Source organism: Chlamydotis macqueenii, chromosome 16 (genome assembly GCF_036417535.1).
Source record: "Chlamydotis macqueenii isolate bChlMac1 chromosome 16, bChlMac1.mat, whole genome shotgun sequence".
In the NCBI taxonomy this organism is placed as follows: domain Eukaryota; kingdom Metazoa; phylum Chordata; class Aves; order Otidiformes; family Otididae; genus Chlamydotis; species Chlamydotis macqueenii.
The window spans coordinates 14,984,177-14,998,404 of record NC_141571.1 but is presented as its reverse complement, the minus strand read 5'-3'; the positions used below and the strand labels follow the sequence as shown (position 1 = coordinate 14,998,404).

The 14,228-nt window shown below is 59.5% G+C and overlaps 1 protein-coding gene across 3 annotated transcripts in view; it reads right to left on the bottom strand.

Moving 5' to 3' along the window:
• ZNF512B (zinc finger protein 512B) overlaps positions 1-7,853 on the bottom strand; it is a 31,623-nt gene extending 23,770 nt beyond the window's left edge. Inside the window, exons 1-3 of one of the 3 annotated variants that reach the window (XM_086760525.1) lie at positions 7,729-7,853; positions 3,246-3,368; positions 549-628 (exon numbers count right to left, since the gene is read on the bottom strand). In XM_086760525.1, the coding sequence (XP_086616651.1) occupies positions 549-628; positions 3,246-3,366 (201 nt within the window). In that variant the 5' untranslated portion in view covers positions 3,367-3,368; positions 7,729-7,853. Of the gene's footprint in view, positions 1-548; positions 630-3,245; positions 3,369-4,819; positions 7,031-7,728 lie in introns of those variants that run through there. The other 2 variants (XM_086760524.1, XM_086760526.1) reach the window with 2 other exon arrangements.
• Between the last annotated feature and the right edge of the window lie 6,375 nt (positions 7,854-14,228).

Here is a 14,228-nt window from a genome sequence, read left to right as displayed (position 1 = left end):
GAGGCTGATTCCTCCCGAGAATTTACCTTGCCGTGCCTCCCAGAGCGCGCACACGCTCCTGGCCAGGCTGGGGAATAAATCAGGCCAGAAGTTGCCCGGGTGATTTAATCACCCCACATTTCATCTAGTCAGTAAATCACCCCATGCCCATGCTCTCATGACAAACTGCTCTGCGTGTTGTCCACGCTACCGTGCCGGAATTAAACTGCACAGCTCTGTGGGGAATAAATCACCCCTTTGCCAGATCATTAGCCAAACCCGATGTGGATGCAAGAGAATCTGGCTCATCCAGGAACAGCTCTAGGAAGGGGAGGCTGGCGGGGGGCACCGTTCCCCTCCAGGGTTTTGGAGGATGCTGGGTGCCCACATGGAGAGGACTGAGGGGCCAAGACCTTGCTGAGCTCAAGACAAGGCTGCTCAGAAGACTAAACCACCGGGAAGGCAGGTTTAACCCCGGAGCGGGGCTGGCTGGAGTGCGCAGTGCAGGGAGACGCAGAGGGCAAGTCAGAGGCAGCAAGGCAGGGAGGGCATTGCGCGCAGGGTCTTACGGGGATGTCTTTCAGTGCCTGGTTCTCGGCCTTGGGTCGTCCTTTCTTCCTGCCTTCGGTTTTGTCACTGGTTGCATTTCCTGTAAACAGACGGAACACACATCACTCGCCGTCCAGCCAGCCACGCTGGAGGAGAGTGGCTTGCCGACCCCTCTCCTTTCACTCCCACAGAGCAGTTTCAGCACGGCTGGGATTTGCTTTGGAAAACCATCCTTCCAGCAACTTTCACCAGGGTTTGTATGCAGGGGCTGAGGGCAGTTCACCAAACCAATCCACCTTCACATCCAACCTCCCATCCCTTCAAGCAGGAACAGAGCACCCTGGTCACCCGATGGGCCTTGGGAGCCTCGGCAAGACCCCACTCGCTTTGCCCAACGCTGTGCCCCCACGGCTCTGTGCTCCCGGCAGGCCTTCAGCTGCATTTTGAGGGATAACCTGTAACTTTCAGTGATGCTGGGAGTCAGTGTAACCCAAAAAACAGCTGGACAGATGCAAGTGGCCAGTGGGAAATGCCATGTCTGGAAAACTCAGGCTAAGATCAGGGAGGGCTTAATGAACAGGACTGGGAATAAAAGCCATTTGCTACAAGAACAGAAACAAGCCAAAAGCATTCCTGAGAAGGAAACCCCAGAACAGCTAGGAGAGGACAACTGAGATAAGAAAATCTAAACTCAACCTGTAAAACACCCTTCCCCGGCGAAAATCGGTTAAGAAGTTGGAAGATGAGCCAGCAATCCTTCCAGCTCTTGAGAAACTGGAGCTCAGCTCCAATCCAAGATTTTTTTGGAACAAGTGAGAGAGATCAAACAGAAAGCCAGCCAGTTACCTACAAAAGCACTGCCAAAACCACACACTCTCTCCCTTTCCATGCCTTCTGCCCAGCAGTCAGGGGTGAAATAGCAAACAAGACAGTTTACTCATTTATTTCCAGTCCCCTGTAAGTTTCTCATGCAAGCGAGCGCCTCACCCTACACAAGAATCGGAGCTACATTTCTTGCACATCATGGGACTCCATGAGCTGGGAGTTTGTGAAAAACCACCAAATAATACAGCATTTGCAGCAAAAGCTCACAACACTGCAGTTATCTGCTTATTGCTCTCCCCGTTTTCTGCTTTCTCTCCTAAACACTTCAAAATATTCCAATTTCAAAACATCCCACAGCAGCACGTCCCCATCCTTCCGGGCAGCTCTCCCCGGGAGCCCAGCACATCCATGGCCGCGGGTTGCATAGATGCTCAGCCACAGCTCTGCTCTCCTTTTCACAACTCGCACAAGTTTCAAAACTTCTGGGGACATTTCAGGCCAAACGCGAGAGCTCCCAGTTCAGCCACCCCTCAATGCCCTCGCTGACCAGACAAGGAGGAGCAGAAAACGTCTCCTCTTCCAACATCCCACTCCTGGCTACCGCTCGCCCGGCTCTGCCAAACCCTGGACTTTATAGGTGCTCACAGGAGACATGAACCTGACAGTGCTCAGCGTTACGGCCGGCACCGTGGCTGCGCGCCTTGCAGCAGGTTACCAGTCACGTGCCGAGATAGCCGGGTGGAAACAGCACGCTCTTTAGAAACAGGGTTGGCGTGCCGATGGACTCGAGGCTTCTCTGGTCCGAGACCCGCCTTGGAAAGGATGCTCCCTGCGCCAACCAGGCTACCGCACCCGAGGCGGGCCAGCAAAGTGACGGCAGGAGAGGTCCCTGTCTCCCCAGTCCACACCAAGTCTAATTTGCCCTGACAAAGTGAACCCTGGCAGATGTTTCCACCACCAGGACTTTCCCCAGGGACAGCAACAAAAAATCTTCATCACAGAGTGTCCTTCACTCCACCTCATAGCTTTCAATCCATTAAACCAGAAGGGTGGGTTAAAAAAAAAAGGCTTTTCTATTTTGAAAGGTGCTGATAAGATGTGGTGCAGGGAAAAACGCCCTTCCGAACGCAGGTATGTTCATACTGCAGACAGATGGAGTTCATTCCCCCAGCAATAAGTTGCACCCCTCTGCTAGCAATTACGGCTTCAATCGCCTGAAGGGAAAAGCGGCATTTGGGAAACATTTAGGGCACAGGCATTTCCCCGTGAGGCCGCTGATTTTGGGTGCCTGGCCTGAGGTACAGCTCTGGGGTCCAGCCCTCGCCCTGGGTGCAGGCCCTCGGTGTCCGGGGCTGCCGTTCACAAGGTAAAGCGGCGAGAAGCTCTCCACACCCGCAGAGGGGATCTGCCCAGCGTAAGTGGACAGGAGAAAAATCTCCTTGGGCCTGGAGATTCCCGGATAGAGAAATCAGCTATCCATCAGAGTGACAGCCCTTCGCAAGCGGGTCCCCCGGGGCTCGTACGCTCGCAAGGCTCCATCCCGGGGGCCGCGACACGGGAGACAGCAGATGGTCTGAACTCATTTAAGCCTTTCCATCCTTTGATGTAACATTTAGCTCCCAACACGATAAATAGGCGGCGAGACACCCATCTTGTTAAGCCAGACGCACGCTCCTCGAAAGAGAGAGACCGTCTCCATCCCTCTCCCTCCCAGAGCTTTCCCAGGGAACGGCTCTCTGCAGCTCCGAGGGTCTGGGGCTTTTTTGGCCCAGCGCAGCCCTCACTGGTGGGTCAAACCGAGGAACAGACGCACGCTGAGATCCAAAGCACTCGCACAAGCTCGTCCCCTCTGCCCCATCCACCTCCACAGAAAGAAAAACCCAGTTCCTTACCGAGCTTGGGCAGCTCTGCCGGCTGGTTTATCCTTGTCTCCGTCCTGCTTTCTTTGCTGGCAGCGGGTTTGTTAGAACCTGCCGTTTTCCTTCCACCTTTACAAGCATAGGAATCCGCCATCTCTGAAAGAAGCAGGGGAGGCGTTAAAATTCACTCCTCGGAGGCGAGAGCAACACATGCTGAAAGCAGGGAGAGCTCCTGGGGAGGGAGGGAAATTAGAAAACTATCACGCAGCTTAAAGCTTCCCACCAAGAGAAGAAACGGGATGTGTTTCCCAGGATTTGTTCTACGGTTGAGCAGCACCACAGATAGGGCTGAAAAGCTGCTTTCATTAGAGGCTGGTTTCCCCTCCACATGTAACGGCAAAGACTTTATTAAAAATTATGGGCTGACTTTGCCTAGAGAAGTAGCAAATAAATGGCTTTTCCTCTTCGTTCATTTCTCTGCTTTCATTTAAGACACCAAAAGAAAGAAAAAAATAGGGAGTTTTAATGAACAGATGTAGTGATAAATTTCCAATTTTCCTTATTAATGGGAAACTGTTATAAACTGAGAATTGTTAATGTTATCTGAATTTTGCGTATTAATAATTCAATTTGGCTTCTCTATAAATAATGAGCATCAGGAATTATCGCAGAAGGCCCAATCTCGCTCCCGACGGAGGTGGGCAGCAGGACACCCCTCCACTTTGGCGGTGCCAGGAGGAAGCCCACAGCGGGGCGGGCTCTGCCCCTGGCTGGTCTCAAGTGCCCTCCTCTGCTCCTTTCACACGAGCAAAGACACGTCTGAGGACAGGGGCCGCATCGAGAGATGCTGTGTACGGCCCCCGGGGAAAGGAGTCCTCCAAGGCTCTAAACTGAGAGCATCAAGTCCTGGGGAGGTGATTCCCCGGACCACCACAACCTTGAGATCTCGGCCGTGACGCGATGCTGATGCTCAGCCAGGCTCCGGCAGCGTGACTGAGGGACGTGCCAACCGCTGCCTTCCTCACCTTTGCTCAACACTTCTCTCCCACACACTTGGGTTTTTTAAAACAGATCTGACTCGTCACCTCCAATTCCTCCCACGAGGTCACGTTTAGCATGGTTTAACTCAATGGGGCTGATGTCCTGAGCATCCAGACTCATCCCACCTGTCCCTGTGCCCAGAGGGACAGCGGGGGTCAGGGGAGCGTCTCCCGTGTGCCCGGATCACCGGCCATGCCGCCAACACGAGGGCCCAGCAGTCCCTTCTGAGGCAGACCTGGGGACTTTCCACATGGGAACGGGCACTGCGCATCGTGTGTAGCCCAGAAGCCCCAGGAAGGCCTGGCAAAAGCTTCTGGCACGTGTTTGGCTGGTGCCAGTGGTTGTTTGCAGGGACGCAAAGGTTAATCGGATCAAGTGAGAAATTCCAGCCTTGGCAACAGGCATTTGGTGCTGAACACAGGCATCGTTTATTCAGATAACGTGGGCTCTTTTGGTGGGAGATCCGGATAGGAGCGCCAGCGGCTCCTTCCTGGGGACGCTGGTCTCTGGAGCAGGCACAGAGAGGGCTCCCCGCAGCGCTTCCCAAATCACGGCCCCACTCTCACCCATGCGGGCACTGCTACTGTCCCTGATCCTCCGGGGACTCCAGGGCAGCACCCTTCCTTCCTGTCCCAGCACCTCTGCTCCTCTGAGCGATCCTCAGCCAAGTTGCTCAAAGGAAAAAAAAAAAAAAAAAGACTCAGGAAAGACCAGCGAATGGAAAGCTGAAGATGACACGATCTCTGCGCTTTACAACGGGGTGCAAACCAAGGGGAAACCCACCCCGCTGACTTCATACAACCTGGCTGAATTCCGAAACACAACCGTGCTGTGGCTTCGCCCCCTGGGCCAGGCGCACATCCCACCGGGAGAACGGAGGGATGGCCAGCGCCGGGGCGAAGGCCGAGCAGGACCCCTACACTGAACAGCACCCACTGGCACACTCACATCCCGAGCGGCTACAAAGCCCCGGCGCAGGCAGGCAGGGCTGGTGTCGGACAGACGACAGACCGCAAAACCCCCGCGGTCACCTCACCGGGCAGCTCGAGGACGACTCACAAAGGGTGACACGTGGGGCAGACCCCGTCGATGGCCAAGGTGCCCAGCTCCTGCACCCTGAACACTCTGCGGCAGCGCACACCAAACCACGGGAGCCAGAGCGGTGCTGAGCATCACCCCCCAGTGCTCCCTTCCCAAAACCACCGCCACATCCGAGGTGACCAGCTCAGCCTTGCTCCCGCAGCCGGACGCTTCTCATCCCCCTTAGCACATCTCTCCCCGCAAAGGGATCCTTTCCGGCCAGCTTAGGAGATTTTGAATGTCTTTTGTTTTTCCACACCAAATACTCCTTTGAATTTTTCCCTCCCCTCTTATTTTTTGGCTAAATGAAAAATAAAAATCCCATAAACCATTTAGTGAGAGCCAAACTCCGCTCCCTGGCCACGGATACAACCCCAAGGATCCCAGAGGAATTGCCCCGGAGCCGGAGAGCAAAAATCAGCCCATTGTATTTTTTTTGCAATGTCCAAACTTCTCACTGGTTTTTGAGTAACACATGCTGAAACTGGGCAACTGCCTGTGCCCTTCCACGCTTTCATTCTGTTTCTTGTGAAAATCCTTTTGCAACGGGCAACGGGAGATTATCGGCAGGTCCTGCCCGCCAGCAGGGCTAGGACACGGCACAGAAAGGTCGGGGCTGGCAGCACCTTTGCCAATGAAGCAGCCTCCAGCTCTTTTTAGGTAACTTTTTAGAAGTTCACGGCACCATTTTCGAAGTGTCCCACTCCAGCTCCGGAAAAAAAAGCCCGTGTCAACATGGGAGCCAGCGCGGGATAAGCGGAGGCTGAACCAGCGGTGCCAGGAGCGGGGGCGAGGAGGAAGCCTGTGGCTGTGGGAAGTGGGGAGCGAAGCCTGGGAACCCACCACGCGCGGCTGAGCCACCGGCAGCCTTGCCGGGCCGGCACGGTCACGCACTCCTCTGCCAGCTTTGACAAGGGGCCACAATGTTCTAGCCACTGGCTGCCCCGACAGGCTCCTTCCCTCCAGGACAGACCCCTCCTCTGGAGCTGTCGGGCTCTGCACGCCCGGCACAGCCCTGCAATTGGGCACAAAGTGGAAAAGGGAAAATAATCCCAAGTACAAATGCCCGTTTGTGACCTTGGATTGGGTCCGCAGGAGCACGCATGCAGCCAGGGCCGGCTGTGACCCTCCTGGTGCCCAGACATCCTTACAGCTACAAGGGGGAAAGTCACCCGTGGGTCCTGACCACAAATTCTCCTACTGGCACTCCTGCCCCAGTCCCATTGCTATGGATGCACCGTGCTGCGTGCCGCCGACTGGGCTGGTGACCCGCTGATCCACTCCACTTACCATTAATAATTTACCAACAGCTCCAGATGGAGGCAATGCCAAAAAGGCAAGCAAGCCGCCCGCCCCTGCCCGCGGTGCCCCGGCACAAGCGGTGCGCCAGGCAGCATGCAGGCAGAGATGCGAGGAGGCCGACACAGATGACGGATGCCAAAGGGTCTCTGCTGCTGTCGGAGGAGCTGCACTCCCTCTCGTGAACTCCAGGCCGTGGCCACGTGCTGGGAGAAACTTCCCGGGAATAAAGACAAGGAAGCAGCAGGAGAGGCTTCCTCGGGAGGGAGTGGAATCGCCCCTGCCGGAGGTTTCTCCAAGAGGGAACCACGTGGCGGGTGAAGCCCTGCAAGGGCACGGTTGGTGACAGGGCAGCTCCGAAGGAACGCGGGGCATCCCCTTGCCGTCACCCATGCCAAGTGAAGCCCAGCGGCTGGCGGCTGTCCCCAGCAAGGGCACAACTCACTCCACGGCGCGAGGCCGCCGTGATCCCGCCGAGCGGCTCTCTCCGGGGCGCGGGCGAGGCTTTTTGACGCTGCAAAGTTTCTGTTCGAAGCACGTTTGGCCAGTCCCTCCCCACTCGCCCGTCCCCAGGCACAAAAGCAATGGGGGAAAAACACAGGGAAACCACCCAGCAGGCAATGAGGTGGGGACTGGGGTGTCCCCCTGTCCCGGGCGTCTCCGGGGCGAGCGGATTTGGGGACCTCTGCCCTGCCCGGTCCTGCTGTCACCTCCCCGGGCCTGGCTGTGCCATCTCCCCCACCTCCACGGCTCCTCATGTGCCCCACCTCGCTGTCACCCACCCCTCGCCGTGCAGGCAGGGCCGCCCCGGGCCTGTCACCTCCCCGAGGCCCGAGCGGGGGCCGCCTGGCCGCCTGTCAGCCGGTCGGGCCGGCCCGCGGCCTGTCGCCTCCCCGGGAGGTGGCCGGGGCTTCACCCCCGCGGGCCGGGGCCTGGAAGAGGGCCCCGACCCGGCCGCGCCGCCGGGAAGGGAAGAGCGAGCGGCAAAATGGCGACGCGGCGGCGGAGCGGGGCGCGGGGGGTCCCGCGGGCCGGGGTGGGTGGCGGGAGGCGGGGGGTTGGGGGGGACCGGGCCGGGCCGCAGCTCAGTGCTTACCTCGGCGGCGGCGGGCCGCGGTGCGGGGCGCGGAGGGCCCCGGCCGGAGAGGCGGTGCCGCCCGCCGCCCCCGGCTGCGGGCCGGGCCGTGCGGGGCTCCCCGGCGCGCCCACACCCGCGGCGGCGCCGCGCTCCGCTGCCGCGCTCCCGCCCGCCGCCGCCGCCGCCGCCGCCGCGGCTCATGCGCGCTCCCCCGGCCCGCCCCGCCCGGCCCGGCCCGCCCCGCCGCCGCTGCTGCCGCTGCCGCTGCCGCCGCCGCCACCGGCCCGCCACGGCCACGCCGATCTCGCGTGGCTCCGCCGACGGGGCCGGGGCTGCCGCCGCCGAACCGGGAGGGCGGGACCGGGCAGCACCCTCCGGCCTGGCCCGACCCGGGCCGGGGTGCGGGCAGGGCCCTGCCCCGTTTCCCGGCCCGTCCGTCCCCGTCCCAAACCCCGGGGTGCTGGAAGGAGCCTCCGGTTCTCCTTGGGAAGCCCCCGGGGTGCGAGGCCGGCGGGATGGCTCGGTTTTCCCAGCTCCCACATTCCCGGTGTCACCCTCGGGGAGCCGCTGGTGCCCCACGGCTCGGGCACCGGCACCGGGAACGCGCGGGATCCAGCACCACCATCCCAGTGGCTGCGGCAGCCCGGGAATTTGGGAAAACCAGACTAATTTTGCCATGGTTGATGCCCCATCCCTGGGAACATTCCAGGCCGGGTTGGCCGGGGCTCTGAGCAACCTGATCCGGTTGGAGATGTCCCTGCTCCTGGCAGGGGGGTTGGGCTGGGTGGGCTCTAACGCTCCCTTCCCACCCAAATTATTCCGTGGTTCTATGTGAGGGCAAAATCCAGAACAACCCAGTCGCTATCAGGGCCGCCCGGCACCACCATTGCCGGTGCGTGCCGTCCCGGTGTCGCCGGGAATCGGGAGGCCGCCGTGGCGCGGCCGTGCAAAATGGAAGTGGAAAAAGGAAAAAAAAAAAAAAATAAAACCCAACACAAGTTGGGAGTTTCCCCGTGATTCCCCTCTTTGTCTCCATTGCTGGGGGGGGGGTGGGGGAAGAGCTTAATTAATGTCTGCGGAGAGCGGGGAAAGCTTTGTGTAATTGCTAGGTGTTATCGGCAGAGCGGAGGGAGATCAGCGGGGTGGGAGGGACAGGCGCAGCCCACCTTTTTTTGGGTAAAATGAGGCATATCCGAGGCAGACCCGCTCCCCAGCCGAGAGCTGCCTGCCAGGAGAGCCCGGAACCTGCAGCAGGCAGGAAGGCAGCTGCCTGGTCCGGCTGTCAGGCAGCTTCACCTGCCCGCAGCACCTTCAGCGCCCTCAAAACCTCCTCAGCCCGCAGCACCTTCAGCGCCCTCTGAACCTCCTCTCTGTAAGGCTGCGAACGGCGCCCAGTCGTCTGCGCTCGTCCCCGCGGCATCCGGACGGCCGCCACACGTGCGTGCGCGCACACCGGTGCCACCGCGTTCATTTTTCTGCGTCTGCAAAACACGATTTTGCCTCTCGAGGAGCGGGGTGAGGGTGAGAGGGAGATGCTGGGGAACCCAGCCACCTGGGGGGTTATAAAGATGCTTGGAGAGCCGCGGCCGCGGGCTGGTTGAGGTACGGGAGCCCTGAAATAAGGCAATATAAAGGCAACCGCAGCTGCTATTTTCAGGCCCTGCTGAGCGGAGAGGAGGGGGCCAGGGAACGGACTTGAAAAGAACAGCAAATGCGGAGCAGATGCTGAGGAGCGCTGCGTTTCACGTGCAGAGCCACACTGGTGTGGAAGAGCTGTGCTGGGAAGGGCAGGAGCAGGAGGAGCAGGAGGAGGAGGAGGAGGAGGAGAAGGACTGGCAGGGACAGCAGCGCTGCCTTTCTCCACGTGCTCGCGGCAAACCGTCGCGTCCCCTCTTGCATCCTGGCATTGTCGCAGAGGCGGCTCGTGGACGCGAGCTCCTCAACTCAGCACGATGCTGTGACAGGGCTGAGGCCATGTGTGCCAAGCGGTGATTCCCCGCTGCTCTGGCCCCAGGCCACCGTTCCCACCGTTCCCACTGTTCCCAGTGCACAGGGCAGGAGGAGGCAGAGGAGAGACAGCCCGGCGCACGCTGGGCTGTAAATGCCAAAGGATCGCATCCCACGTCAGGCTGAGCGGAGGCAGGAGCTGCAGGCAGCGGTGCGGGCAGGGCGGGACGCTCTGCCTTCTCTAGAGGGGAAATTCAGGGATATCCAAGGCCGCCCGTGCCAGGACTGGAGACCCTGTGTCCGATGGGATGCGTGGTGACCCCACCCATGACCCAGCTTTGGTCTGGGTGCCCCCTCCGAGATCGACTCCGGCTTGGAAAGACACCTGGGCAAGAGTTAAAACCCCAGAAATGAGCAAAAAACCTTCCAAAGGAAAGGCAGGAAATAGCCTGATTTTCCAGCTGCAGACCCTCCTGGGCATGTTGGGACCAGTTTGGACCATGGGTTGTTCATCCCTGAATCCAGGAGCGTGCCCCTTGCCCGGATCGGGACCGGCTGATCGGCCGCTTACAGAGCGAGTGATTTTAAAACACAAAATAACCCAGTGCATGGAACTGGGAGGGACCGGGACAGACTGGGAGCCCCGTGTCTGCTGAGCCTCATGTGCCGGGCGCAGGGACAGGCGAGGGAAAGGGCGGGATCGGGATGCCTAGATCCAGAGTGGGGGACGTGGCACTTCCACCTCTCCCAGGGCTTTATCCCGGGATGGCAGCTGGGTCCGCAGCAGGCACACCCGCTCAGCGGCCGCTCCTTCGCCGGTTATCCTCGGGGAGCGGGGGACAAAGCCCCTCGGACGGGGCTCAGCGCTCCCGCGTCGTGGGGACGGGCTGTGCGGTGGCTGTTTCGGCTGGAGCGGCGCGATCCCAGAACAAAGAGAGAATCGCTGCTGGTTTGTGAGGCGGCATCCGGGCCAGCCCCAGCTCTCCTCCCCGGCACGCCGGCTCCGCAGCCCGGGCCTCTGATTGGAAACCGGAGCCCGCGATGACTGTGCGAGCCGTGAATTATGCTGATGACTTTGAGAATTATTTTCTTTTTCCCTCCCTGTGCTTGAATGCACGCGGCAAATATAAGCGAAAGGGAAAAAAAAAAAAAAAAAAAAGAGAGCGAGAGAGAATCCGAACAGATTTAATTTTAGATATGGCAAGGAAGCAAAATGGCTGCAGCGCGAAGAGGGAAGGTTAACGGAGGAAACGCTCCTGCCTGCAGAGAGAAATGAAACTGCCAGCAGCCCCGAGGCTGCTATTTATTATTTACGGGGTTGTGTCGGCGTGGGGGCATCTCCCGCAGGGAGCCAGCCCGCGGCCAGGGGGTCGGGTCCCTGCGGCACCCACAGCCCCGTGGAGCGCAGCGGGAGACGCGGGGGCGCGGGACAGGGCTGTGGGGCTGCGGGCTTCGTGACGAACGCTGTGGCTGCGAAACCCCCGAATCCCCGTGGTTTTAAGGAAACGCATCCTCTGATGGGAAGCAAAGTGAACCATCTCGGTTTGGGGGTCTGAAGGTTTTTACTGCAGCCCCTCGCTAACGTCCCGTGCGAAGACGCAGCCTGGAAAAATGTTGTGTCAAAACCAAGCCTGCAACTTCCCTTTCCAAAAAAGGGAAGTTTTCCAATGCTGCAAATATTTCAACATGTTTCTGCAGCAAAGCTACTTGTGGATCCAGGCTGGGGAACAGCACTGGCCGTCCCAAATGACATTAATTTGGGGATAAATTATTTATCTCAGCCCCACTGCCTGCCCTGGGCTGAGCTTCAAGCAGCCGCTGCTGCCCTGCGGGGTGAAGGCGGCAGCTCCGCAGCCGTGCCTGCACCCACCCCTTTCCATCGTTCCCTGCTCCGCGTGCTCCGGCGAGCATCCGGGAGCTGGGCATGGGGACCCAAAAGTGGAAGAAATAACATGGGGGGAAAAAATGAAATGAAGCCATCATCCCTGCTCCATTACTTTCTAATTAAGGGAACTGTCACCCTTATTAAGAGGCCATTAACTCATCGTCGTAAGTCACAACCTGAGTCCAAGTACCACAAATGCGCCTGGGCCATCAGGAGCGGAGCAGCGTCCCCTCCTCCCTGCGCCACCGGCTCCAGCGCCGTGCCAGAGCTGCTCCTCGAGGCCTTGGGACCGCTCACAGCTTTCTGCAAGCGACGCCCGGCTCCCTGCGCCGCGGCCGGTGCCTTAGGAAGCTGTAAGCTCCGCCGCGGTGCTCAGCCCGTCCCAGGCCCGGATGAGCCCCGTTCATCTCCACCTGCATCCCTGTGCGCTCCGCCCTGTGCGGTCCAAATACGTTTGTGGTGCAAAGGATGAGGGCATTTCTCAGCAGAGATCAGCTCCCACCCACTCTGGGGGAACCAAATCCACACGGAGTTGCCAAAATATCCCCCGGCTGCCGTTAAGGCCAGCGTTTCCCCCAGCATCACCTCCTGCTACCAGCCAGCTCCGGCTCCGGCAGCCTCTCATTATGCATTCTGCATGGAGGGCCCCGCATCAGCTTAATTAACAAGGTAAGAAAGACGGGACCTTGGAGGAAATCTTAATTATATTATCCATCTCACCCTGAGTGGCACCTGATCCATCCCAACCCTCTTCTCAAGTTCATTAGCAATGAATCAAGATTGATTAGTCCTGGAGGCGCGGCGAGGACACGCTGGGGCAGCAGGCTTCTGCCGACATCGCCACGAGATCCTGCCTGTCATGGAATCACGGGGTGGTTTGGATGTTCTCAAGCGCCGTCTTGTCCTCCGGCACCAGGCAGCCGGGATGGGGACCAGGGCTCCGGGATGCGGCAGCCGGAGGTTTGCCAGTGCCGGGATGCGGCTCCCCCGGCTCACGCCGCCCTGCGATGCTCTGATCCGTACCCACCCGGCTGCCGTGCCCCCCACCACCCGTGCCCTGCTCTCCTCCCCCGGCGCTTGTAAGGCCCCGACACGTGGCGTGTGCCACCAGCGGCTGGGATTCCTCTTTTTTTTCCTCACCTGCCGACCTGCTGCGATTGCATTCAGGTGCCCACAGGTCTCCAGGGCAAGAAACTTCACGAGGAGCTGCCCGAGAGCACCAAAACAGCGACAATTTGAGGTGGTTTTATCCCCCCGGACACCTGATGGGAGGACAGGCTCCTAATTAGATCCAGCCTGTGGTCTGCTGGGGACTGACGTCCAGACCGGAACCGGCCTCACCCGTGGCAGGCGCTGCCGTCCCTCTCCGCTCAGCAAACCGTGCCCCCAGCCCACGCAGCCGGGGAAATCGCGGGCTGTGTTCACAGCCCAGCACGAATTTCCGTGTTGGGAGAACAGGGATCGTTCATTTCCTGAATCGGGGACGCAATCAGCAGCGTTTCAGAGCTGGAGGTGTCTCTATCATCAAGCCTAGTAATTACTTGGACAAATTAGGCATGCATTTTCCATGTGCAATTGTGTCAGCTTTTTTTTTTTTTTTTCTGCTTGAAAACCTTGCTGGAATCTGCAAACTGCCTCTGCCACTGGAAAGGGATTGCTGGGTTTTTCCTTTGTCAGACAGGAAGATGCTGGCCATTATTTCTGATGCTGGCAGTGCGTTGTCCTGCTTATTGCAAAAAAAAATCACCAGGAGCAGGAAAAGTTAACGAGAGGCGGCACAGTCGCGCGCTCTCTGGTAGCCGCCGTCGCCTGCCCCCTCGCCCCAGCGCCGCTGCCTGCCTCCTCCTGCCTGCTGCTGGGATTGATTTCTGCCTGCTGGCATTTCCAGTTTGCTTTAATTGTTGTTGGGTTTGAATACTGTGTGAGTCTGTGCCCGGTTCATCTGCGTTTCACGGTCTGGCGCTGTTTGTTTTCGGGCAATGCCTGAAATACCACTGGCAGAGAAACGCCAGACAAATATCAGGTATTTTTCCTGCTGTCCCTCGGTTCAGAGAGGAGCCTGAGCACCCATCTCCCTCCAGCGCCCGGGGTCCCAGTGCAGCACCCACCAGCCCAGGTGCTTGCCCAGGAGCCCGTGGGGAGGGCAGTGCCTCCTCGGTGCTGCCGTGCCGATGGATTTTGCCGCGTGCTCGGAACCACTGAAGGCAGAGCCGCGCTCAGGGCTGCTCCGGATCCATCCCTGGTGCCCTGGGCAGAGTCTGGCCCTGGGTGCCCCTCGCATGATGGCCCAGAGCCGGAGCAGTGGTCCAGAGCCGGCCTGGAAGGATGCTTCGCTCGCACCATCACCATCCTCACCGGGACGAAGGCGCAGCCGGTGCAGGCTTTTTTCTGTGCCTCCTTTCTTCTGCAAGGGACAGCTGGGCTTTGGGACAGGACCTTTGGGGGGGACCCTGCCTTTGCAGGGGGGGTCGGGAGTGGCCCCAGCACCCCTCCCTGCACCCCGGCTGCATTTCAAACGAAACCACGGCCGACTTACTGGGTGAGCACCGCCCAGAGCCGGAGCCTGGAGAAGCCATTTCTCCTCCGCACAGCTCCGAAGCTCTGGAGAGAAGCTCAGCATCTCCCTCTAACGATGTGCTTCGCCCCGCTGCTCTCAGGATGCTGCCCGCTCCCCGGCCACCCCGCA